We start from the raw sequence: 24,494 nt of genomic DNA, 5'->3' as shown, positions 1-24,494 counted from the left end.
TTCAAGAGCAATTTTTAAAACTAGGAGACATGAGACTAACCAAGAAAAAACTCTGTGGTCTCTTTTGAGTATCAGATTTTGATATTTTATCTAAGATAAAACAGAGTATTGAGGCCAAATTCTTTTTTGGAGGGTCCTTCCTAAAAATTCTATTTTCTGTGTAACATTTAAAGGCTAAATTTAGAATTTAGTGTTTACTTAATGAATCCCTACAGAACAGTTATACTTGAGAGAAAAGAAAATTGATAAAGGGAATTTTTTGCTGTACTATTTCTTCTTCACCTGCAGAGCTGTATACTCAATGTAAGGAAGTTCTAAGGTATCTTTAGATTCTAAGGTATCTAATTTAAAAATGTAATTAGTTCAAAGACATTTCAGAGAAGAACATTAGTGAACACAGTCATTTGTGTTGTAAATCTAAAAGACTTTTTAAAGTTATTTTTAAACACTTTTGTGCATTTTGGAGCTGTCATAAGAAAAGTATTTTACATGGTCACCCTGTTTGCAAACATTGACCACTCACATAACTGAGACCAAGAATTTCATGATACAGTCTTCATTCTTTCTGCAGGCAATGTACACTTGGTTTTCATCTTCTATTTCATTTTTGAATGAAGGTTTCACCCTAACAAATTTATTTCATAAGCTTCCAGTGGTCTGACTTACAGTTTGAAAAGGGGATGAGAAATAGTGCCTCTGTGTTATTACAATGGAATGAATTACTTTAAGGAATATTCTGTTTGAGAACCACTATGGGGCAATGAAAATAAAGACAGACATCTATTACACAGTGGAGGGGCTAACTTCATGGAGCTTACCATCTAGTAGGGGTTAACATAACATTGTGATCTGATGAGAAAAGCTGAAAGGAACATTAAAAATGTGTTCATGATAAGCTTTTTGTAAACATCTGTTACATGAGAAAGAAGTGCTGGAGGTTTAGTTGTAGTTATCAGTTGTCATGGACATACCAGTTTCTTGATAGTGAAGGTCATCATGAAGAAAGATTTGTGACTATCTAGCTCCCAGTGTCTTTACTAAATATTGACAACTTTAGCACAAAAATAAATTAAAAGGAAAAAAAAAAAGATCCCAAACTTTTAAGCCAATCCACCTTGTCTCTTTCTTTTCTTCTTTGCTCCCTCCTATCTTTCTGCCCTTGGTCACAGGACAATCTGGCTTGAATTACTCTGTTTCTTTTTTCTTGTGATGAGGTATACATGACGGAATTTACCATGCTGGCCATGTTAAAGTGTATTCAGTATTCTCAGGGTTGAGTAGCTGTCAGCACTGTATACTTCCTGAACTTTCATACCATCCTAGAAGGAAACTCCACACCAACTAGGCAGTCAGTCCTCTTTTCCCCTCTTCCTCACCCCTGGCAACTTCTACTCTGTTTTCTATAACAATGAATTTGCCTGCCCTTGATATTTCACATAAATGGATTCATACACTGGGTGGTTCTTCGTATCTGGCTTCTTTCATTTAGAATAATGTTTTCAAGGTTCATGCATGTTGTAGCATGTGTCAGTACTGCATTCCTTTAAATAATATTACATTGTATGGGTACACCACATTTCTTTTTAATTCGTTTGTTCATGGAGAACTGTTTCATTTTAAGGGGGGTTTACTCAGAAAATACTTGTAAAGTAAGTGATTGGACATGCCCTTAAAGGTTTGGTTACATATGTATAAGGTGGCACCTAAAGGCTTTCAAAGAAATATGATGCCTATTTATAGAAGCTTGAGTATGATGAACAGTACTGTATATCCAGAAGCTCAGGAAATAGTACTGGGTCTGACCTATGGATTTAGGATTCATCTACATATAGATGGAAAATGAAACCATGAATGATCAATGAATGAAACTTCCCCGCCCAAGGAGCGGATGTAAAGAAAATTAGGACACAGTCCAGCAGAACTCTGGGGATCCGTGGGTAAAAAACCACCATTACCCACCCCTAGAGATGATGATAAATAAAACCTAACTCAGGTAAACTCTCAGGCTCCTCATTTGCAAAGAAAATACCTTCTACTTTTTCACAAGGCTTGTAAGGAATTTAAATGAGTCAATATATGCAAAGCAGCTGGTACCCAACCCGTAGGTTGGACCTCAGTTTTGGTAGCTACAAATATTACTCTATATATTTGTGCTGTTGCTATTGTCGGTTTCTGCATCTTGGCTATTTCATTACCTTGTAACATCATATCCAGGACTATCTATCTTGAAATAAGCTTTCCTACCATCTTAAAAATCAGTCTATTTTTAAATTTTGCTGTTGTAGTTCCCAGACTTTCCTAGCTTCTCCCATAATACCAGAGGAGGCTAAAGGACTCTAAATGAGGTGGAGAGGTGCTGCCGGCACAGGCCAGACTTCCGTGTGCCTGACCCAGTTCTGCAGGCACATGGGAGGACGTTCTTAGCTCCATAGCTTGGAAGAGGACGTCCTAGCCTCAGATCATCAGAACATTAAAATTCTTCCTCTTTAGAAATCTTTGTTTAGACATTGGCAAGGGAAAAGTTAGTTACTTCATTTCTCAAAGACACTTGATTTTTTCCCTTCCATTTTTGGTAAAGAATAATTGACAAAAATTCATGACCCAGCCTAAAGGATAATTATACTGTAGAAATTCACTTTAAAACTTTCATGTGGTTTGGGAGTCAGAAGTGAAAAAAATCATCGGATATAGTATTTTTTAAGCTTATTATGTTACCATATGTGGTGTCTTAAGCTTGTTACTACTATAAGATCTTTGACTATCCTTGTTCTCTTTTGAAGAATTTCTTTGGATATTTTTTAAAACTTTTTTTTTTGTTGGGTTATATCCAATTAACAATGTTGTGATAGTTTCAAGTGAACAGGGTAGGGATTCAGCCATACATATACATGTGTTCATTCTCCCTCAAACTCCCCTCCTATCCAGGCTGCCACATAACATTCAGCAGAGTTCCATGTGCTATATAGTAGGTCCTTGTTGGTTATCCATTTTAAATATAGCAGTGTGGACATGTACACACTCTTTAAATATTTTTAAATAAACTCTCAAAAGACTTGACCACACTTTTCCATACACTTTTAGTTCATTTGGTATGATTGTTTCTTCCTGCATCTTCTCAAAGAGCTATTAAGATATGAATAACTTTTATATTTCATATTTTTTTGCCTTTCAGAATTTTCTTTATAGTTTTCTAAACTTTCACATCTTCCATCTTTCAAGGGGTAAATGTTTTCAGTGTTTTCTCTTATTCAACAGTTTGATTAGTTTTGATTTTCTGGATTGTCACACCTCTGGTGTGTTTCTGTATATATTCCATATATGAGAATGTATTCTACATATGGGAAATATGACTTTCATTGAAACTAAAACTACAGAATGGCATTGCATTTTGTGAATATGTGCAAATTCTTTCATTCCTTGTTACTGGCTGATTTGTTGTAAACTGAGAGATGGAAATACAAAAAAAAAATGTAACTCATATTCATCTATACAATTAGAAATGATGCTGGCGATGGACTCTGTTTCCTGAAGCCTGAGCCAGAGCAGTTTTCACTGGAAAATGGACAACTCATGATGTTCATGACCTAGTTCAAATTGGCTATTATCCAAATTTGGTGGTCAAAAACAGGACAGAGTCTATGGAAAACTTCTATTGCCTGTTCTGTTACTAATTTAATACAAGAATTACTGGAATTTGTCTGTATTTTCTCATCTGTTTGGTAGGACATGCTATCTCTTATCTCATGGTCAAGTTACAGAAACTAAAGTAATTTGAAAACATAAGATAATAATAGCATTTGTTTTATAATCCTATGAAAACCAATATTGACCAGTGAATATAGCACACTGGGACCCCCAAAGCTGAATTAAGAGCATGGAGAAGCCAGTGAAGAGACTTAAAGCTCAAGAAAAATTATAGGAAGAAAATGACAATTTTGTCCCTATAAGGACATAAGGCAATTAGAGGTGAGAAGTTTCTCACACTCAAAATTAAAAATGACAGAGGGAAGGTATTCCTAAATGTAATGGGTGGATACTTTAAATGTCAGTAAGTTTTCTATGAACACCTCATGTGGAGAGTAATGGAGAATAGCTTAATGTGGGAGGAGATTTTTTTTAAACAAACATTGACATTTTAAAGACCTAAACCTCTTAAATGGAATGACTGTTCAAATGCAAAATTAGACAAACAGAGGCATTTGGAGATTATATTTGAGTAGTATCTTGAGAGTCAGATAATGAATGACTCAGATCATCCAAGTGGTCTGGGCTGATTCATATGTTTTATAAGATGACATCAAATCTCTGATTTTGTCAGTGTTTTTCCCTTTGATCCACCTGGAGCATGCATGCATGCTCAGTCACTTCAGTCACGTTCAAATCTTTGTAACCCCAAGGACTGTAGCCCGCCAGGATCCTCTGTCCACAGGGATTCTCCAGGCAAGAATACTGGAGTGGGTTCCCATGCCCTCCTCCAGGGGATTTTCCCAGCCCAGGGATCAATTCCTCTACTGCATGTGGATTCTTTACCCACTGAGCCCCCTGGGATGCCCAATCCATCTGGTAGTGGTAGTCGCTCAGTTGTGTCCAACTCTGCGACCCCACGGATGGTAGCCTGCCAGGTTCTTCTGTCCATGGGATCCTCCAGGGAAGAATACTGGAGTGGGTAGCCATTTTCTTCTCCAGATCCACCCGATAGTGCCAAACAAATTCTGAACATCAGTGACTTTTCCAGATATAATTTGTGAAGAAAAATTTCCAAACCACCAGTAACAAGTCTAAGGCTTTGAATATATAGGCAATGGTATATCTGAATAAGACGCACTAACATGAGGAACTGGTTTCCCCAATGGCTCCGTGGTACAGAATCCACCTGCAATGCAGGAGATGCAGGTTTGAACCCTGGGTCTGGAAGATTCAATGGAGGAGGAAATGGCAGCCCACTCCTGTATTCTTGCCAGGGAAGTCTTAGGGAGAGAAGTGTCTGACCGGCTACAGTCCATGGGATCAAAGAGTTGGACACAACTGAGAACTCACACAACATGAGAAACGCAAGCCACACGTGTAACTACAGGACATGTAGGAGATGGGAATCCCAGACAGAACCTTGATAGGACAAGAATGCAAGACACAAGATTGGGCTTGGTTTACCTAGGATGGAAGAAAGGAGCCTTCTTATTCCAATAGCACCTGAATGATGCTTCTTAGAAGACATCTTAAATCAACAAATATTATCTGGTTCCTGTTTTTGGTGCAGAGGATATAGAGAGCATATCGTTGGCCTCTGTCCTAGAAAGTCTTACAGTCCATGCGGGAAACTGACATAGGAATTAAAAGGTGGAGTAATTTGTTGTATTATACTGTATCATTGTTGGTTAGTTGCTAAGTCAATACATATAAGAGCAAAATTTGAGGGGAGCACAGGACAGTCATTTTCTGGCTACACTAAGATTAGGAGGCCCTCACAGAGGAGGTAGAAGTTGATGGGGCCTTGGAAGCATGTATGGAAGTTCTAAATATCAACAAGATAGGAAAAACATTTTAGCCAGTGGTAAGGACCAAACAAGGAAAAAAGAGATGTTGGAGTCCAGATGTTGTGGTATGTTCAGAGAATCCAATAAAGCCACCAAATTGAGAAAGTAGAAAAGGATGGATTGGGTATATGAATACAAAGATGTCAGACCAATGTGGCTCTCTCATGTGGTTTACATGATTTCTGTCTTGGAACTATCCTGTTCTCAAGAATACATCTAATCTGGAAATTACTGTTCTAAATCTGTGATTGGGTTTCTTGGCATAGTGCCTATTTGAAGAATGAATAACAATAGTCTAAGAAAAGCTTGCCAACTTTTCTGCACCTGGTCCTGATCTCCTTTCTATTTATTTATATTCTTGAAAAAAAAATAATTTTGTTATTTATTTAGTTTTGCTTCATTGCTGTGTGGGCTTTTCTCTAGTTGCAGCAAGCCAGGCCTACTCTCCAAATGCAATTTACAGGCTTCTTATTGCAGTGGCTTCTCTTGTTGGGGAGTATGGGCTCCAGGTGAGGGCTTTAGTGGTTGAGATTCCAGAGCTCTAGAGCACAGGCTCAATAGTTGTGGCAAACGGGCTTAGTGGCACTGCAGCATGAAGGATCTTCCCGAATCAGCGATTGAGCCCACATCTCCTCCATTAGCAGGTGGAGTCTTTACTGCTTGAGCTACCAGGGAAGCCTCATTTTTATATTCTTACATTGCTTATAGTGCTAAGAGCTTACAGTGCCATGTCCTTGATTAACTCTGTTTAAAAATATGATAATGAATCGTACACATATGTGCACACACACATGCATCCACATGAAGAAACTTCCATGTCTTTATGAACATTCAGATTTAACTAATGTGCTGCAACTTTAAAAATAGTTCCCTTGAATGTTGCTAGGAACATTCGAAAATAGACTTTCTGACCTTTTGTTGTTTTCCCACAGGATTGAAAAAACGTACAAGGAAGGCCTTTGGAATACGGAAGAAAGAAAAGGACACTGATTCTACGTATGTACTTGAGGAGAACACCACTGCTCAGCATCAGCTGATAGTGCCCATGTGGGAATGTGTATCTGGTTTGGGCTGCTGTATAGAAGAATAATGAGCCCGTTAAACCTCTCATTTGGCTAGAAGCCCTGCAAGAAAGTTAGAAAATGGGAAAATCAATAGTTGTTTAGACACAGTTAAAAAGGAAAAGGGTTATCTTGATCTCACACCTTTAGCTTTTCCTTCTATACATGTTTGTCCTGCATAAATGTTATCACAAGGTGTGGAGCATTGCCCTGTGGCCTTGTCCTCTGATAATTTTTAATTCATGCAAATTGAAGTATCTTTCATATAACTAAAACAGCTGACATTTGACATGACTACACTGGTAACTAGTACTTAGTAAATGCTCAGTGAATGGCAGCAGCCGCTACTCCTATTACTAGTACAAATTAATATGTGGTAAGTTCCTTTTGAGCAACTAAAAATGGAATTTCCTGGGAAATTCAAGGATGGAAAAGCTTATATTTAAAGAGATGTTCAATGAAGTTTCAAAGTGGGAGGACCCTTGAGTTTGATCTTCAAGAAGATGAGGACATGCATTTCATGCAAAGGGAGCAACAGCCAAAGCAGAGATGTAGAAAATCCAAGGAGGTCTTCAGGACAAGCTAAACAGCGCAGTCTGCCTACCTGTCGACTGCTGGTAAATGTGATGCTGGGAGGTGAGGCTGAAAAGATCAGGGCTGGATAGGAAGGGCTTTAAGTGCCAGGCTGAGGTGTCTGGGCTTCCTTCCTTAGACAGTGTGCAACCTTGAAGTCTTGAGGCTTTTAAACCAGAGACTGTAACTGATTGAGGGGTAAAAAGCTATGTTTTGTCCAAATATCAGATGTTAAGTCTCCTGATCTTACCTTTTCTTTGTGCTTTCTCTTTTGGTAAATAGTTATTTCATGGAAACTACATTTGCTGTATCTAGTCTTGCCAATGTTTTTAAATGATTAAATTAGAAAAATTTCTGAGCATTATACAACTTCCACTATTTCTTAAGAAATTGACATTTTTGAAAAGTTAATCAGAATAGGAGATGGTTCATTCAGCAGAGTCAGGAGACCTGGGCCCTGGCTTCAGCTTTGCCAATAGCTCCACGGCCTTAGAATACACTTTCCTCTAATGGGCCTGCATTGACATTAGAGTCTAATTTCCCTAAAAGGCCAGACTCTGTAACAGTTCGTCTGTCAGCAACATCGTGTCACCTACAATGTGCCACATGCTCTGTGGGATACTATTAGACGTATCTCAGGAGAATGTTGTTAGCAGAAACCAAATCCAGTTTTCTTTGAAGATAGTGTCTGTAGCTGACTACACATAATCTCTGGTGTGTGAAGAAAACTAAAAAGGATAAAAAGTCCCTGAAAAGGGAAAAGAGGTCAGACAACCTCCCCAGGGCAGGATGAGCTATTTGCCTTTGGCGAAAGCACCGCTCTTCCATCATCACTTCTAAAATCATGAAAATGAGAAAGTTACTCCCCATGGCTTTGGGTAGATGGCCAACATCTCTCTAAAGTACTCTAATGAGACATTTGCTTGTAAAATCCCAAGTATCTCTTTCACTTCTTATAATCTGAGTGCCCCAGTTTACTTAGGTGTAGCAAATTAGCTATAAAGTGGTTCCATCAGCGGTGATGGTCAAAGGAAAAGCCATTTAATGTAAGCCTCTGCCTTTCAGGAACCCCCGATCTCTGATTGGGTCACATATCATTCTTGCAGAAGGCTGGGGAAATATTCTGGCAATGTGCTATCCCTTCAAATTTAGGTAATGCTTATGATAGTCTGCCATCACTGAACCTTGCTGATTCAAACTGTTTTCAGGGCTGTTGCAACTCCATGAGGGTTGCCAAGCAACCTGCTATGGTAGCTGCCAGCTCCAAATTCAGCTGATTGGGTGTCCTTAGATAGAGTGGAGTTAGAACCAGAGCTTCCTGATTTGATCATCATTACAATGGCTGATAGAAAGAGGAAAAGAGAGAGCCTGTGCTAAATGGCAGGCTCTGTGCAAGGTATTTTGTAATGCACTGATATCCTTTATAATCCTCACAGTAATTCAATAAGGTTAGAAGTAATATCTCAATTTTAGAGATGAGAAATCAATGCCAAAATGAATTAATTGCTGAAGGCTTCCCAGAAAATAAGACATGGAGCCAGTTTTCTAGTCCAGAATCCAGTGCCTGTTCTTTTATCACCCAGGAGGGGGAAAAAAAAAACAGAATAGATGGATAAAATTATAATCAAGACCAATAGGAGGGTAAAAGAAAAGGGAGTAGTGGCAAGAGGTAAGTGTCATTTTTAAAAACAGAGGCAAAAGGTGCCTGGTAGATGATCAGTTTTAAAATGCAAGTCAGTAAATATAGTGGGTCTGCTGTATTTATTTAAACACATAAAACTTAATAAAAGGGGGTTAGGAAATAAATTGAGGACATGTCCAATTGTCTGAGGCTACTAAAATCTCTCTCTACTCCTCATCCTGGGTCAGCTTATATTGATATAATAACTTTAATCTAGATAACATTTTATGAGTATTTACAATGTTCTAGGCACCATTCCAGGCTCTTCATTTATATTAATTCACTGAATCCTTTAATAGCCCTGTGAGGTATATACCGTTATCACAGCTATTACATAACTGAGGAAACTGAAACACAAAGGGGTGAAGCTCTTGTTCAAAGTTATGCAGCTGGGAGATCTGAGCTGACTGAACCCTGCAGTCTGCTGCTATAGCTGGTGCCCTCCATCACCGTGCTTACTACCACCATACTGGGAAGAACCAGCCTCATTTCCATCAATGGATAAGACAAAGGATTCAAACAGACATCAACACTGCTGTGTACAATTACATTTATTCTGATGAAAATGTTTGAAATGCCATCCCTATAGCAGTAATACGCATGAAACCAAGTGGCCTCCCATTTTAGATCCCCTTGCATCTATCACCTGCCCCTAAAGACAGCCCCACGAGGATGAGTGCTGCTGGATCTGTCCTACGCAAAAGTTAACAAAATCTCGTCTCTCCTGATCCCTTTAGCAGAGGCTGAAATCCTAGTAAGAAATGTCTGTTTGTTTTTTCAGTATATAAATCTGATAAGGAAAATTGGCTTTGATGAGTGTGAGTTGGTACTTTTCTCTGTGCTTTCTTGCCACCTGGGTTTATTGTGGTCATAATAACCCACTGGATTTACTTGTTTGTCTCAAAAAGCATATCTTCTTCATCAGTTTATCTCCTGAGTTTAGTCTAGTGCCTGACCCATTATAAGTCACTCAATATTTGTTCAATGAATTATATATAACTCTTCCTATCCTTCTTTCTTAGATGAAATTTCTTTGAACCAACTGTTTGGAATTCTCATAGCCAGCAAATGTCCAAACACCCTCAGACTTCTGTCAACTCCCATGGTCTTTCAAAATCAGGGTCCTCTCTACTTCTAGCCCCTGTATCATTGATTCATTCTTGCATCCACATGGAAATGACTATGAAAAATGATGCACTCCCATCAAATGTTTTGTAATCCAAGTAGAATGCTCTGCTAATTTTGAAGGGGGTGTTGGCAGGGAAAGGAATCAAACCTTGGAGCTAAGAAGATGTCCCAGCAAATAAAGAACATTTTACTTGACCCCACCTCCTAAGGAATAGTTCCAGCCACACCTGGTAGCTCAGCTGGTAAAGAATCTGCCTGCAATATGGGAGACCTGGGTTCCATCCCTCAGTTGGGAAGATCCCCTGGAGAAGGGAGCAGCTACCCACTCTAGTATTCTGGCCTGGGGAATTCCATGAACTTTATAGTCCATGGGGTCGCAAAGATTGGACATGACTAAGGGACTTTCATTTCCACTCCACCCAAGCACTTACTGAGGTTTCCTTACAAACAGTGCAGGTCCTCACCTGAGCATGATTCTGGTCTCCATGTTAATAGAATAATATTTTTCTAGCTCCTAATATAAATTAATTAAAATATTAATATTAGAATTAATATGAGGCTATAAAGTTACAATGACTACCCTTTTACTTCTCCCTTTCTTCTGGTCCTCCAGTTCAATTTTCCAGAGTAACAGTAATACCCTTCCTCTATTGCTATAAAGTCTAACGTGGCTGCAAGTGGGCAGTTTTGTGTTTGTTCCTAGGGTAGAACCATCATGGAAGAGGAAAAAAACCTGTAACAAACATTTTTGAAGACTTAGTATGTGTTGGGAATCATTATAAGTTCTTTATATTCTTATCATATTTAAACTGACTTAGAGGTTAAGTAATTTGTCCAAGATCAGAGAATTATTAAATTATGGAGTTGGAACACCTAGATTCATCCTTCTCTAAAGACCTTATTCTTAAACACTGTAGCCTAGCATCAGATCAGATCAGATCAGTTGCTCAGTCATGTCCGACTCTTTGTGACCCCATGAATCGCAGCATGCCAGGCCTCCCTGTCCATCACCAACTCCTGGAGTTCACTCAGACTCACGTCCATCGAGTCAGTGATGCCATCCAGCCATCTCATCCTCTGTCGTCCCCTTCTCCTCCTGCCCTCAATCCCTCCCAGCATCAGAGTCTTTTCCAATGAGTCAACTCTTCGAATGAGGTGGCCAAAGTACTGGAGTTTCAGCTTTAGCATCATTCCTTCCAAAGAAATCCCAGGGCTGATCTCCTTCAGAATGGACTGGTTGGATCTCCTTGCAGTCCAAGGGACTCTCAAGAGTCTTCTCCAACACCACAGTTCAAAAGCATCAATTCTTCGGCGCTCAGCCTTCTTCACAGTCCAACACTCACATCCAGTGGATTAAATACCCTGGACTTTAGTCATCAAAGTGAACCATTTAGTAAAATTGCCCTTCATTTCCCGTTCTCATGTAATCAAAGAATCAGTAAATATAGAAAGATGGAGGAAAATACAGATTCTCAAAATGACTTGAAAAATACCATAGAAATTTCTTCTTATAAGGGGGAAATTCAAGACCACTTATGGGGAGAAGATGAGAGAACAAATCGGTTGGCATTCCTGGTGGTAGTTTTAAATGGAAGCTGATTAAATGGGACAGCTCTTACTGAATTCTCTCAAAAGTGGGCAAGACACTGCACCAACAACTTGTGCCTTTTGGATTTCAATTTTTAATGAATCTCTCCCTCCCACATACATGTACACACACCCCACACTGAAATATCATTCAACCAATTTGTTTTGAGTAGCTTTCATTATCCAGGTTTATTGGGGTGGGAACTGGAAAGAGGTGGTTAATGACTCTTATTGTTGTACTTGAGTCTGTGTAGCAAGAATGATTCATTTTCCTAATAGCTACTAATTTCTTTTTGTTACAGAGGTTCACCAGATAGAGATGGAATTGTAAGTATTTAAATGACCATTTTTAGTAGGTTTGCATTTCAACCTATGCTAGTTTAAATTTCTTAAAGCCCCGTTTCATTTTTTTTTTTCCTGCAGGGGGAAAAAATGAGCTTAAATGACTTTTCAGACCTCTCACTGTTGTAATTTTTTGTAGTAATTGCATGGGACATAAATACATTCTTGGTCAAGTTAAACTTACTTATTGCATTCACCTAAAACCTTGCCCCAGAGCAGGCAAGGCAACCAGTCATCAATATGATGGGTCAAAAGTCAGACAGTTCCTGCAGGGGCTGCTACCATCAACTGTTATTTCATTTCCAATTTAATGATATAAGAGCTCATTATATGAGAATGCTTTTCTCCAACAGAGGCCACAAAGTCATAATGGAGCTGAGATCCAATAAAATTGAAAGAAGCCTTTCCCTTTTTGCAGTTGAGCTGCAGATACATTTTCTGTTTTAAATTCATAAGTAGGGAATGGTCTTGAAACCACTTATGCCTGAATTTACAGCCTGGAGGAAGAAAATGTGTTCACCGGTTTAAGAGTTAACAGGAACTCTGATTCCTTGCTGGTCACCAGATTTCTTGCTTTTTTAGAGAAGTCGGTGGTGCATGAGCTTGGATTTATCCAAGTTGTCCTGATGACAGGCTGCACCAACTTCTAAAATGACTTCCTTCAAAGCTGAATCAGATGCCTATTCAGAAGGTTCAAAAGAACAGCTGTTATTGAAGGAGGAAAAAAAAAAGGACTCACATTAGGCTCATTGGGCTGGAGTGGGAACTAAAATAAACCTGATAGATAATTTTTTTTTTAAGTCACCCTTTATAATATTAGACCTAAATTGGGGTGTTAATTGCAGCTATGGTAGGAGTTTTTCTCCCACATTTAACTCAAGGTTCTTAGCTTTGGGGTGCCTTTTGCATTCATGTAGTTCTCTCCATGAAATGTTAAGGAAGTAGACTGAAATTTATCAGACATTGGGTAACACTATAATCAAGGCTCTATTCAGCAGGGGAAAAAAAAGACCCAGAAGACTCAGCTTCTCCTCACCTCTTGCTTCTGGCTCAGAGCCTTCTCGTTAACTCTGTCTCAGGTACTCTGCTTCTGTGTCTTCTCTTTGCTTCTGTCTCAGTCCCCTCCCTGAGTCCTCTTGTCCCCTTCATTCTCACCCTTGCAAGGCTCTGTTAGCTAGTCTCTGCTTTCCCTCCCTGCTGCTCCCAGGCTGGTTTGCTGTCTCTTGCTTCTCTCCCTCTGGCACCCTCAGTCTTGTCCTTTTTTTCCTTTCTCTAAAGCTCCTCCCATGCCTGCGGTCATCGTCTCTGAAGCCCCCCTGCTGCCTCAGGTCTCTGCTCTTCTAGGGACCCCCCGTTTGCATCTTGAGGGGAACACACACCTGGTGCCTGGCACAGCACTGGTGTGCAACAGGTGACTCAGTATGTGCTGTGCCCATAAGCCCAGCTGCGATTCTGCAGACTCACCCACCCTAAGGCAGGGCTTCATCCCTGAGTTGCCCAAGCCCTCTGTCATTGCCATCATGCCCAGTCACATCGAGTTATTTACCAGCAGACGTGCCCTCTTTGTTCCTTAATTGGAATTGCCACGAATGTATCACTGGTCATGATTTTAGAAAAGAGGAGTTATTTAATTTTGATTTCTCAGGAAATAATACAAACCTGTTTGGAAAATAGGCTGCATTCAAAATAAATTCATGCTCTCAGAAACAGGGTGTACAGCTTCCTAGGTAATTGGACATTGTTAGCCAGCTGCGTATTTTACCACTTGGGAATGTGCCTCCAGTTTTCCCCACGTACTATGGGCACCAAATTTTGAGAACGCCTTCTCAGACTAGTTGCTAGAGAAGTCCAAAATTTCTATTTGCATTTAGTCCCTGGAAATCTCAACCTGATTTTCTTTCAAACTCAGACTGATTTCTTTAAGACCTTATGTCAGTGGAGCCAGTCCACTTTTACATGGCTGAGTAAGCTTTAAAGTGATTTCTTTCTGAATATCTGAAGTTGAAATTTATGGTTTCACTAACGTGGTTCTACAAACTATAGGTGGTGGTGTACCCACTTCATGCTTATAAATGACTTTGTCAACACAGGAGTTACACAACAGGTTTAACTGTTTAAATTCAGTTTCTGCAAATCCAGTGAAGCCCATCTTTGGTGACAAGGCTTTTGAGGTTTTGTCTACAGAGGCTCTGTGGCTGGGCTGCATGTAGCAAGATGGGCTTGCCCTGCTCTCCACTGGTCAAATATGCCCACTCCTGGCCAAGCTGTCTGTCTCGAAGTTTGAGGCTTTAGGCATCTGTGTGGCAATGCAGTCTAACCCAGAGACAAACTTTGACTGTGCAGGACACACTCGGAGTTTTTCCTAAGCAGTTCAGATTTCCATCCACACCTAGACCGGGGGACTGGATGTCACGGCCATTGCTATGAGGAGATCTCAGCTCATCCTGAACACGTGTGCAGGAAAGGGTCCAGATTTGGAGCTGGCAGCTGTGTGTGGTCTGTCTTGATGTCTCCCCAGAAGGCTATGATCCAGGAAAATATACAGTGGAGCTAGCCTTTTCAGACTGCCATTAGAAATACAACGATCTTTATTCAGTCTCTGGTGTGGCCCAGTGTTTGTTCTCTACCTGTAAATTAAGTGCTGGCTGAATAAGGACTGGATTCACATCACCCCTGGTGCCTGGGACGCCTCTTTCCCCTTCTCCCTTCTTCTCCTGGCCTAGCCACACTGGCCTGCTGAATAGAGCCTCATTATGGGCCCCAAAGTCCACTCTTTGCTTCGAGAACCCTGCCAAGATTGGTAGGCCCTCCAATTTGGCCTAGATGTTGTTTCCTCTATGGTATGCTTGCTGACTCCATGTGATTCTTTATATGTGTCTTGAAGAACAAACAGATCCTTTAACAACTTTTTTCTACATGAAAACAATCAATTCCAGCAGCCCAGCCCACATGAACCACCCTACAATAACAAAGCAGAGTGCGCGCGTGAAGGAGGAAAAAAAGTTTCGGTAAGGAAACAGATTTTAGTTTAAAATTTCCAAGGGGTTGTAGAAACAGTGAGTAAAATCCCAGTTTGAAATTTGAAAACACAAAAGCATTTAAGACTCTTTCTTAGATAGTATTCCCCAATACTGGGGCCAATTTTTAAATCAACTCTATAGATTGTATATGTTGATGTCTGAATATACTTTTAAAAAGTGATCAGGCATATGTCTTGGACAAAGGACAGCAATTCTGATTTTTAAAAGAATCTGCTATCTATAAGAAAATTTTGGCTATAATATAAACAACGTTATACGTATTGAGTAGTCATTTGTTAGGGTAAGCACTATCTAGATAACATTAGGAATTTGGCAGGACCTGGGCCTGTGGGACCTCAGGTACTTCACAGTGGACTTGGGGTGCTGATCCTGGTGGCCCAGGTGTGGCTATTTAAAATTCAGTTCCTCACTTAATGGCCTTCAACAGATGAATGGATAAATATATACTGCATATATACAATGAAATATTAATCATAAAAAATGATAAGATAGTGCCATTTGCATCAACATGGATAGATCTAGAGATTATCGTACTGAGGGAGGTAAGGCAGACAAAGATGAACATCATATTATATGATATCATTTATATGTGAAATCTAAAACAACAAAAAAAGATACAAATGAACCCATTTATAAAACAAAAATAGACCCACAGACATAGAAAACAAGCATGTTTATCAAGGAAAAACCCAAGGGAGGAAGGTATAAATTGGGAATTTGAGATTAATAGATAAACACTACTATATGTAAAATAGATAAACAACAAGGACCTACTTTATAGCACTGCTGCTAAGTCACTTCAGTCGTGTCCGACTCTGTGCGACCCCATAGACGGCAGCCCACCAGGCTCCCCCGCCCCTGGGATTCTCCGGGCAAGAACACTGGAGTGGGCTGCCATTTCCTTCTCCAATGCATGAAAGTGAAAAGTGAAAGTGAAGTAGCTTAGTCGTGTCCGACTCTAGCGACCGCAGCCTATGGACTGCAGCCTACCAGGCTCCTCCGTCCATAGGATTTTCTAGGCAAAAGTACTGGAGTGGGGTGCCATTGCCTTCTCCGACTTTATAGCACAGGGAACTATATTCAATATCTTGTAATAACCTATAATGGGAAAGAATGAGTGTATATATATACACGTGTGTGTGTGTGTGTATATAATTGAACCACTTTGCTGTATACCTGAAACATTATAAAGCAACTATACTTCAGTTAAATAAATACCTATTTTTTTAATTTTTAAAAATAAAAGAAAATTCAATTCTTCAGTGACATTTGCCACATTTTAAGCACTCCATAGCTACTTGTGGCTAGTTGCCAACATACCGGACAACACACATACAGAACATTTACTTCTTCACAGATAGTTCTATTGGATAGTGCTATTCTATAGGGTTCGGAGAAGGCAATGGCACCCCACTCCAGTACTCTTGCCTGGAAAATCCCATGGACGGAGGAGCCTGGTAGGCTGCAGTCCATGGGGTCGCTAAGAGTCAGACATGACTGAGCAACTTCACTTTCATGCATTGGAGAAGGAAATGGCAGCCCACTCCAATGTTCTTGCCTGGAGAATCCCAGGGACAGGGGAGCCTGCTGGGCTGCCATCTATGGGGTCGCACAGAGTCGGACACGACTGAAGCGACTTAGCAGCATAGGGTTATTTACAAAGTGAGACAAGTCTATCTCAATGGCAAAAAGATAATATTTAGGCAGTATTTCACATGTCTTTAATACTTCTCACCAAAGAGCACAATGTGGCCATGATCTGACTTTGGAAAAGAAGAGCATCCACAGTTAAAATTAAGAACTTTGATGAATGTATAATTGAATGCAATTTTACTACACTTATTGATCTAACCAATCATATTATCTGAGAGGAGATAATAAGCTTGACCAAAGTAAAATACCTATTAAAACATGATCAATATTGCTATCAGCCTTAATTATCTTTAAATAACAGTCATATATTCAAGTTTTAGAAGTGATCCATGTAAATTGTGGATTTTAGAAAATATAGAAAAGAATTTTAAAAATACATATCTTTTACTTCAAGAGAAAAATCACTCTTTATATTGAATATGTTGGTGAATAGCCAATATTGCTCTAAATATTAAGCCTAACTTTTACATATTTCCCCACTTAAATTACATTCTTCCATGGTTTTACACTGTTTCCCAATTGAAAATCAATAGAGACATTACCTCCATATCACCACTGTGAGCTGCTTACATTGTTAAACTGGGAGAATTGCTTCGTTAGAATTTTACCAGAAGAATTTCAACCAGGTTCTGCATTAGCTCTAACTTGATAATTTCCACTTGCAAAACCAAATATATTTGTAAGAATTCACTAGTGTGAATGATGCTAAATTACTAATTTCTCTAATAGAACTGTGTGTATATGTGTGTGTGTGTGTGTTTAACATCAACCCAAAAGAATGTACTATTATGATTTGTTGTTTGTGTGTAGTATTTATGTTTAAAGTGTTATTATTTTAAAAGAAATTTCTTTTTATAGGCTTTGCTTTCTCTTTATCACAATCTTCCATTGGTTTCCATGGAAACTGAGAAACTTTCCCTCAGCACAGATCTAGAAAATTCAAAAAATTGAGGAACTTTTGTATTTCTAATATTGTCAGTAAAGAAATACACACACTCATTTTGTCTTTATTTAGCTGAACCTATCAACTATCCTGGTCTTGAAAGGCTTTGGTTACAGAGATGAGATTATCATGGAAGCAAACATCTGTAGAACTTCAAAAATTTTGAACTCAGTTAACTTATCTAACCTCTGGTTTTAGATAGCAATTCTTTGTAATAAAGAATTAAGGACTAAAAGATCTATTAATAGTACTACATTGATCACAGAATTCCTAAGTTTAGTTTTTTGACATCAGCTTAGTTCATTTGATTTCCCATTACCCTAAATTACATTTGTATTTTGAATATATTATATATGCCTTATAAGGCAGAGAAGGTAATGGCACCCCACTCCAGTACTCTTGCCTGGAAAATCCCATGGACGGAGGAGCCTGGTAGGCTGCAGTCCATGGGGTCGCTAAGAGTCGGACATGACTGAGCAACTTCACTTTCATGCATTGGAGAAGGAAATGGCAGCCCACTCCAGTGTTCTTGCCTGGAGAATCCCAGGGACAGGGGTGCCTGATGGGCTGCCGTCTATGGGGTCGCACAGAGTCGGACGTGACTGAAGCGACTTAGCAGCAGCAGCAGCAGCTTTATAAGGAGGATTTGGAGAGTTTTGCAAGAAGACATATGCAAAATTGTTAAAGTAGAAATTTTAAAAGAAAACAAGTATGACAAAAAGGAAGTAAGAACCATGGCATTCACCACGAGAGAGATTTTTTTATTATGAGATGGCATGTCCTCAAAAGTAGCTTTATAGCTTATACAGGTGCAAAGTTGATGTGGCAAAATTTTAAAGCAACCTTTGTTCAAATAGCAAAGAATATCACTGAAGCACTAATGCAATGAAGGCAATTCTATGAGAAGCTTAAAATGATGTAGTCTGATTAATCATATAATCTTTGTCAGGAACAAGACAAAGAAGAGGGATATGGGGCATGGGCCCTTTGTCCCAGTGTGTTGGTTGGTGGAGGCAGGACAGAATTTGTGCATTTGTAAGTTCTAGTGCGGTGTTGGTATATGGGAAGAGACAGGGAAATAATGGACACATTATCTATTCCTCACACACTATTTCCCCTCATTCAACTACTGCTAATTCTTAGAGCACCCAATCAACATGCAGTATCAATCAATGATGATGCTACTAGGTTACCTTTGATTTGGTTTTTTAGTGATCCTGCATGCATAGATGAAAAGGTTTCTTCTCCTACCAACTTGTCAAATGGTGTCAGCTGTTAACATTGTAGCTCAACCAGCCTCCATTTGTGATTGCAAAATTAGGTGTCCTGTCATCAAGCCTCATTCATCAGCATCCAATGTGTGTTATTGTGAGATCCACGAGTGCTCAGTGACATATTGTTGCTCTATGTGCTAACAACAGGAATGTTGTTAAATGGACTCTCCATTACCAACCTCATCTGTGTTTTTATCCTTTGCTCACGAGAAATAGAGAATCCTAGACATTTCGGTTTGAATAATACCACATCCTTGCTCAAGTTCTCATGGCCATACATGTCATGGCAGTACCAGGGCCGAAAATAGAACTTTAAGGTAATTCTGAGAGAATAATGCTGATGCCCAGTCCTCTCATAATGATGTGTGCTCATGGAGGCCTAGGGTGCATGGATGATAGAAATCCACAATTAATCCTCAAATTTTCTTTTAGTAATTTCATAAGAAAAGTCACTTGAAAAGAATATCAACACTATTTTTTAATACTTAGAGGCTGAGTTAACTAATTTGAATCTGATTCCCTTTATATTTTATCAAGGATGTTTAGGAAAACTTGAGTCAGTGTTAGAAAAGCTGGAAGAAGATGAATTAATGACTTGGATGAATATTCTCTGGATATGTTGGAAATAACTGTGTATGAGAATAACATGGGTCAAAATATTTCATTTAAATATGTACATATTGAATACATCTGGTTATATCCCTGAGGTATGAAGATTAAATAATACATAGGGGCTGCTGATTCTTTAGTAATTATATAACATTTGAGTAGCTACTTGTTAATATCCCTATGCATATGCTACAGTCTTTTGTGAAGTAAGTGTGTAAGTTCTTTTATGCACTGTCATGGCAACTCAATTTACCATTCAGTTACATGAGTGTGGTTGCTTAATAGGCTGCTCTAATGTGTCTTTCCAGTGCTGGATTTTGATAGCTCTTGCTAAATGCAGATAAGACAAGTTTTCTTTGTTTATTTTTTATTAATTCAAATGTTTCTTTTCTAAATGTATTTTCAAATTTATTACAGAAGAAAAGCAATGGAGCACCAAATGGATTTTATGCAGAAATTGATTGGGAAAGATATGTGAGTATCAGATTGTTTTTATAAATATTTCAGTGTGAAAAAGAGTCGAGGCATGCTTATATTTAAAATAGAACATAGAAATAAGGGAAACACCTCATTAGGAGGTGCTGGCACAGGTAGCCTGGTATAGAGGCTAAAAGCACTAGAGTCTATTAGACCTGAGTTTGAGATCTGGCCCCTCCATGGAACAGCTATGTGTGGCTTTGGTTATTTGATGGCCACCATAAATGATGTCAGTAGTTACTTCATAGCATTATTGAGAGGATTCAATGAGCTAACTATTTGCAGAATATTTCAGTAGCCTGCCTAGCCTGGCATACATGTTCAAAAAAACACTTTTTAAAATATTAACTCCAGATATTCAATCCTAATTATATTGATAAGCAACTTTGAGTATTGAGTCAAGTCAATTCATGTCTAGGCCTTGATTTTGCAATGTCCTAGTCTGTTCAGGTGGCTATAACAAATATGCCAAAAACTGAATGGCTTATAAGCACAAACATTTATATCTAACAGCTTTGGAGCCTGGGAAGTCCAAGATCATGATTCTAGCAGATTTGTGTCTGGTTGAGTGCCCACTTCCTGGTTCATAGAAGGCACCTTCTAACTGTAACCTCACTGTGGTCTCTTTTATAAGGGCGCTAATCCCAGTCATGCAGTCTCCTCCCTTGTGACCTAATCACCCCCAAAGGCCTCACTTCCTAATACCATTACCTTGGGGTTTGGATTTCAACATATAAATTTGGGAGCAATACAAATATTGCTACCATAGCATATGATAATTATTCTAGCCTCATAGTACAGATTTTTCCAAAGTCAAATGGTGATCAGTTGTTTTTTCCCAAGGAATGAGGGTGAATCCCAGTGGAGACCTAAACTCTCCTTATAATTCCCACAGTAGCCAGTTAACCTCATAACCACACACTTCACCAGCCACATTAGGATGGACAAAATTACTGTTATATTTCTAGTCATAGAAAACATACAAGCCATATTCACATAAAAAATCACTTTTATTGCGTACCAAGTGCCTAAATTCATAATTCCTACAAAATGGCTTTATATTTACAACTTAGGTGACTATCTGACCTAACCTCCTCTTTCATAAAAATTAAACTTGATATTAATGCATTTGCACATTTGTTAATAATAAGAATTGCCGGGAGCCGGCGAGAGGCATTCCACTCGTGACAAAGGTCATGAGGAAGGAGGCTCGGCATACGCAAAGGCGGGATCGAGCCTCAGGAGTCCCCCCGGATATTCTCGAGCATCTACCCCCAAAAATCCAGAGTCTGCCTACTTTATTACTTTGTGCTCTCACCTCTGACTTTACTGGGAGCTGTCCCCCACCACCATCTCACTCTCTCTGTCAAAGAGCTAACTTACAGCTCCAATTAATAAAGTTCCTGGGCAACTAGGAGTGTTTAAATCCAAACCCCTCAGATGGCTCTCTAACTCGCCTGACAAGTTTACCCGGACACCTACAGCTATGCATACGACTGTTTACAGTCTCCCAGCCTCGAGACGCATGGGAAACTTAAGATATTCAAATAGCTTAGAGCCTCTCAGAGAGTTAGAAACTATCAGAATAAAACTAGTAAAAGATTTCATTAATGAGCCAATGTTTGTTGCCAAGTTTCCACATCCCCTGTATTGTATCCTTGAATGTGTATTAATTAATATAGTTGGTATGTAGAAAAAAAAGTAGTGGCCTTGGTGCTAGTAACTTTAGACCCTTAAGGTAATAAATTCTTTCCTTTGTTGTAAACCCATTACACATCCGCCCTATAGGAATGCAATTTTATCTTCGAAAGATGGCGCCAAACCTTAAAATAATTACTCTTAGAGAAAATAAGTCTTACAGTTGATAAGTCTTTGTCAAGAGTCATAAAATGTTAATAGGCCTTCTGGCCTGAAGATGATGTAAATCACCTAAACCATTTGTATATGATAAATTTACAGGAAAGAAACCCTGGTTTTTGATAAGGATCAAAGACTGCTGACTTTGCATCCCCTATTATCCTCTATGTGTAACTTAGGGTATATAAGCCCCTGTTGAAAATAAAGCTCCATAGCTTTATTGGTCACCAATGCTTGGTCTCCCCATGTCATTCTTCCCCTTAACCTCCAGCTGAGTCTCCATCTGGAGCGCAGATATCCTCTGCAACCATTTATTTGCCTGGGCTTCTAAGACCCACTTGAGAAGGTGTCTAAGGTGGGTCACCTTCCGCTATTCAAGAGGGTGCCTGCGGCCTCCGTAGTCAGAGCTAACCTGGTGTCACGGGTTATATTGATTTTCCACGTAAACCAAGCTACTCAGCTTCTTTTCTCCACTGAATTTTCCTACTGAGCTATCCTCTTTCTATTACTCTTTATATCTCTAATTAACATTTGAATAGGTCGCCTACGCCGTCTCTCCTTCGAATACCCTGGATCAGCCAGGGCTGGACCCCAGCAAAGAATTTCATTTTTTTAAATACCACCATTCATATTATGACATGCTACTAAATTCTTACCACCTTTTTGTTGTTCAGTTGCTAAATCATGTCCAACTCTTTGTGACCCCATGGACTGCAGCATGCCAGGCTTCCCTTTGCTTCACTATCTCCCAGAGTTTGCTCAAACTCATGTCCATTGAGTCAGTAATACCATCCAACCATCTCATCCTCTGTCGACCCCTTCTCCTCCTGCCCTCAGTCTTTCCCAGCATCAGGGTCTTTTCCAATGAGTCAGCTCTTCAAATCAGGTGGTCAAAGTATTGGAAGCTTCAACATCAGTCCTTCTAATTCAGGGTTTATTTCCTTTAGTATTGACTGGTTTATTCTTGCTGTCCAAAGGACTCTCAAGAGTGTTCTCCAGCACCACAGTTTGAAAGAATCATTTCTTCCGTGTTCAGCTTTTTTTATGGTCTAGCTCTCCCTTCCACACATGACTACTGGAAAAAATGTAGCTTTGACTACACAGACCTTTGTCTGCAAAGTGATGTCTCTGCTTTTTAATACACTGTCTAGGTTTCTCATAGCTTTTCTTCCAAGGAGTGACCATCTTTTAATTTCATAGCTGCAGTAACCATCTGCAGTGATTTTGGAGCCCAAGAAAATAAAATCTGCCACTGTTTTTTACCACCTTAGAAGGTGAATACTACATTACCTGCATTTTATAGAAAGGAAAACTGAATCTTAAGAAAATTCAATTATTCATGCCAGCCACACACTCCAGAACATTTCATTCTGTCAACCTCATTACCTGGTCTTCCCTTATACCTGTTTCCCAGTGTTGAGATCTTTTTTATATTTTCTGCAGTTCAATTTCGTAGATCCATGATAGCCCCTATGTTACCCCATGGGCTTCCCTGGTAGCTCAGCTGGTAAAGAATCCACCTGCAATGCAGGAGACCCCAGTTCAATTCCTGGGTTAAGAAGAACCCCTGGAAAAGGTATAGGCTACACACTCCAGTACTCTTGGGCTTCCCTGTTGGCTCAGATGGTAAAGAATCCACCTACAACGCGGGAAACTTGAGTTTGATCCCTGGGTTGGGAAGATCCTCTGGAGGGGGGCATGGCAACCCACTCCAGTATTCTTGCCTGGAGAATCCCCATTGACAGAGAAGCCTGGTAGGCTACAGTCCATGGAGTTGCAAAGAGTTGAACATGACTGAGCCACTAAGCACAGCACAGCATTTTACCCCACATCCAAATTGTTCATAAATAATGTTATAAGGGAAGTTACTAAATATATTAAACAAGGGTAATTTTTTTCTCAAAATTAACACTTTTTCACCTAAAAAGAATTTTGTTGTATTTTGTAAGATTTTGTAGAATTTTTATTATAACAAAAATTTTGTTTTATTTTATAGACATCTTTAATGCACAGGAATGGGATACTCTAAGCAAACAAGAAGCATGATAATTAAAATACAAAATTATTATTGATTATTCATCAATATTTGATTATTGATGAATAATCAAGAAATACTTGATTATTCATCAAGTATTTCTGATGCTCCATCCAACCCTAAACCTTAGTGCTATCCTTAACAACTTGTGAGTGTTTAAAGGAAGCAGAATTTCCCTCAAATTTGCTTAGTCCTAAAAGTTATTCCGGTCATAGGAATTGTGGCTAAAATTATATTAATACACTAGACTCCACTTTCTTTAAGTAATAAGAAAGGTTTTATTCTTAATAGACTATATCACTGTGTTTTTGGCAGGGAAGACCTAGGGATGGATGTGGGCTTTAAGCAAAGCTCTAAAGTTTAAGTAAGGTTTAACTGACTTCATATTTGAGGGAAGAGACTTTCAGACAAAAAGGAGGACTTTTATGAAGACCCAGAAGTGGGAAGAAGCTTGCACTGATCAAATCTCATATGTCAATAGTGGGAAGAAGGCCCTGTGAGAATCAGACAGGGCCTTGTGGGCTATATAATGGGCTAGGTTATTATTCTAAGTGCAGTAAAAAGGCAGGTACAGGTTTTTAGCAGGAAAGTAAACTTAATACTCTTGCACTTAAAAAAAAAAGAAAAACTAACTTTGAGTACTTAAAGGACAAAAGGGAGATAATAAATGCTCAATAAATGGCAGCTTTTCCATGGCAC

At 39.2% G+C, this 24,494-nt stretch overlaps 1 protein-coding gene across 2 annotated transcripts in view; it reads left to right on the top strand.

Moving 5' to 3' along the window:
* Positions 1 to 24,494, top strand: part of SGIP1 (SH3GL interacting endocytic adaptor 1) — a 237,917-nt gene that overhangs the window by 91,153 nt on the left and 122,270 nt on the right. The window contains exons 3-6 of one of the 2 annotated variants that reach the window (XM_044944883.2): positions 6,467 to 6,530; positions 11,867 to 11,891; positions 14,843 to 14,914; positions 19,844 to 19,900. In XM_044944883.2, coding sequence (XP_044800818.2) covers positions 6,467 to 6,530; positions 11,867 to 11,891; positions 14,843 to 14,914; positions 19,844 to 19,900 — 218 coding nt within the window. The remainder of the gene's footprint in view (positions 1 to 6,466; positions 6,531 to 11,866; positions 11,892 to 14,842; positions 14,915 to 19,843; positions 19,901 to 24,494) is intronic. The other variant, XM_044944884.2, reaches the window with a different exon arrangement.

This window comes from Bubalus bubalis, chromosome 6 (genome assembly GCF_019923935.1).
Source record: "Bubalus bubalis isolate 160015118507 breed Murrah chromosome 6, NDDB_SH_1, whole genome shotgun sequence".
Taxonomy (NCBI): Eukaryota; Metazoa; Chordata; class Mammalia; order Artiodactyla; family Bovidae; genus Bubalus; species Bubalus bubalis.
Note: the sequence above shows the minus strand (reverse complement) of the source record. Positions and strands in the feature narration are given on the sequence as shown.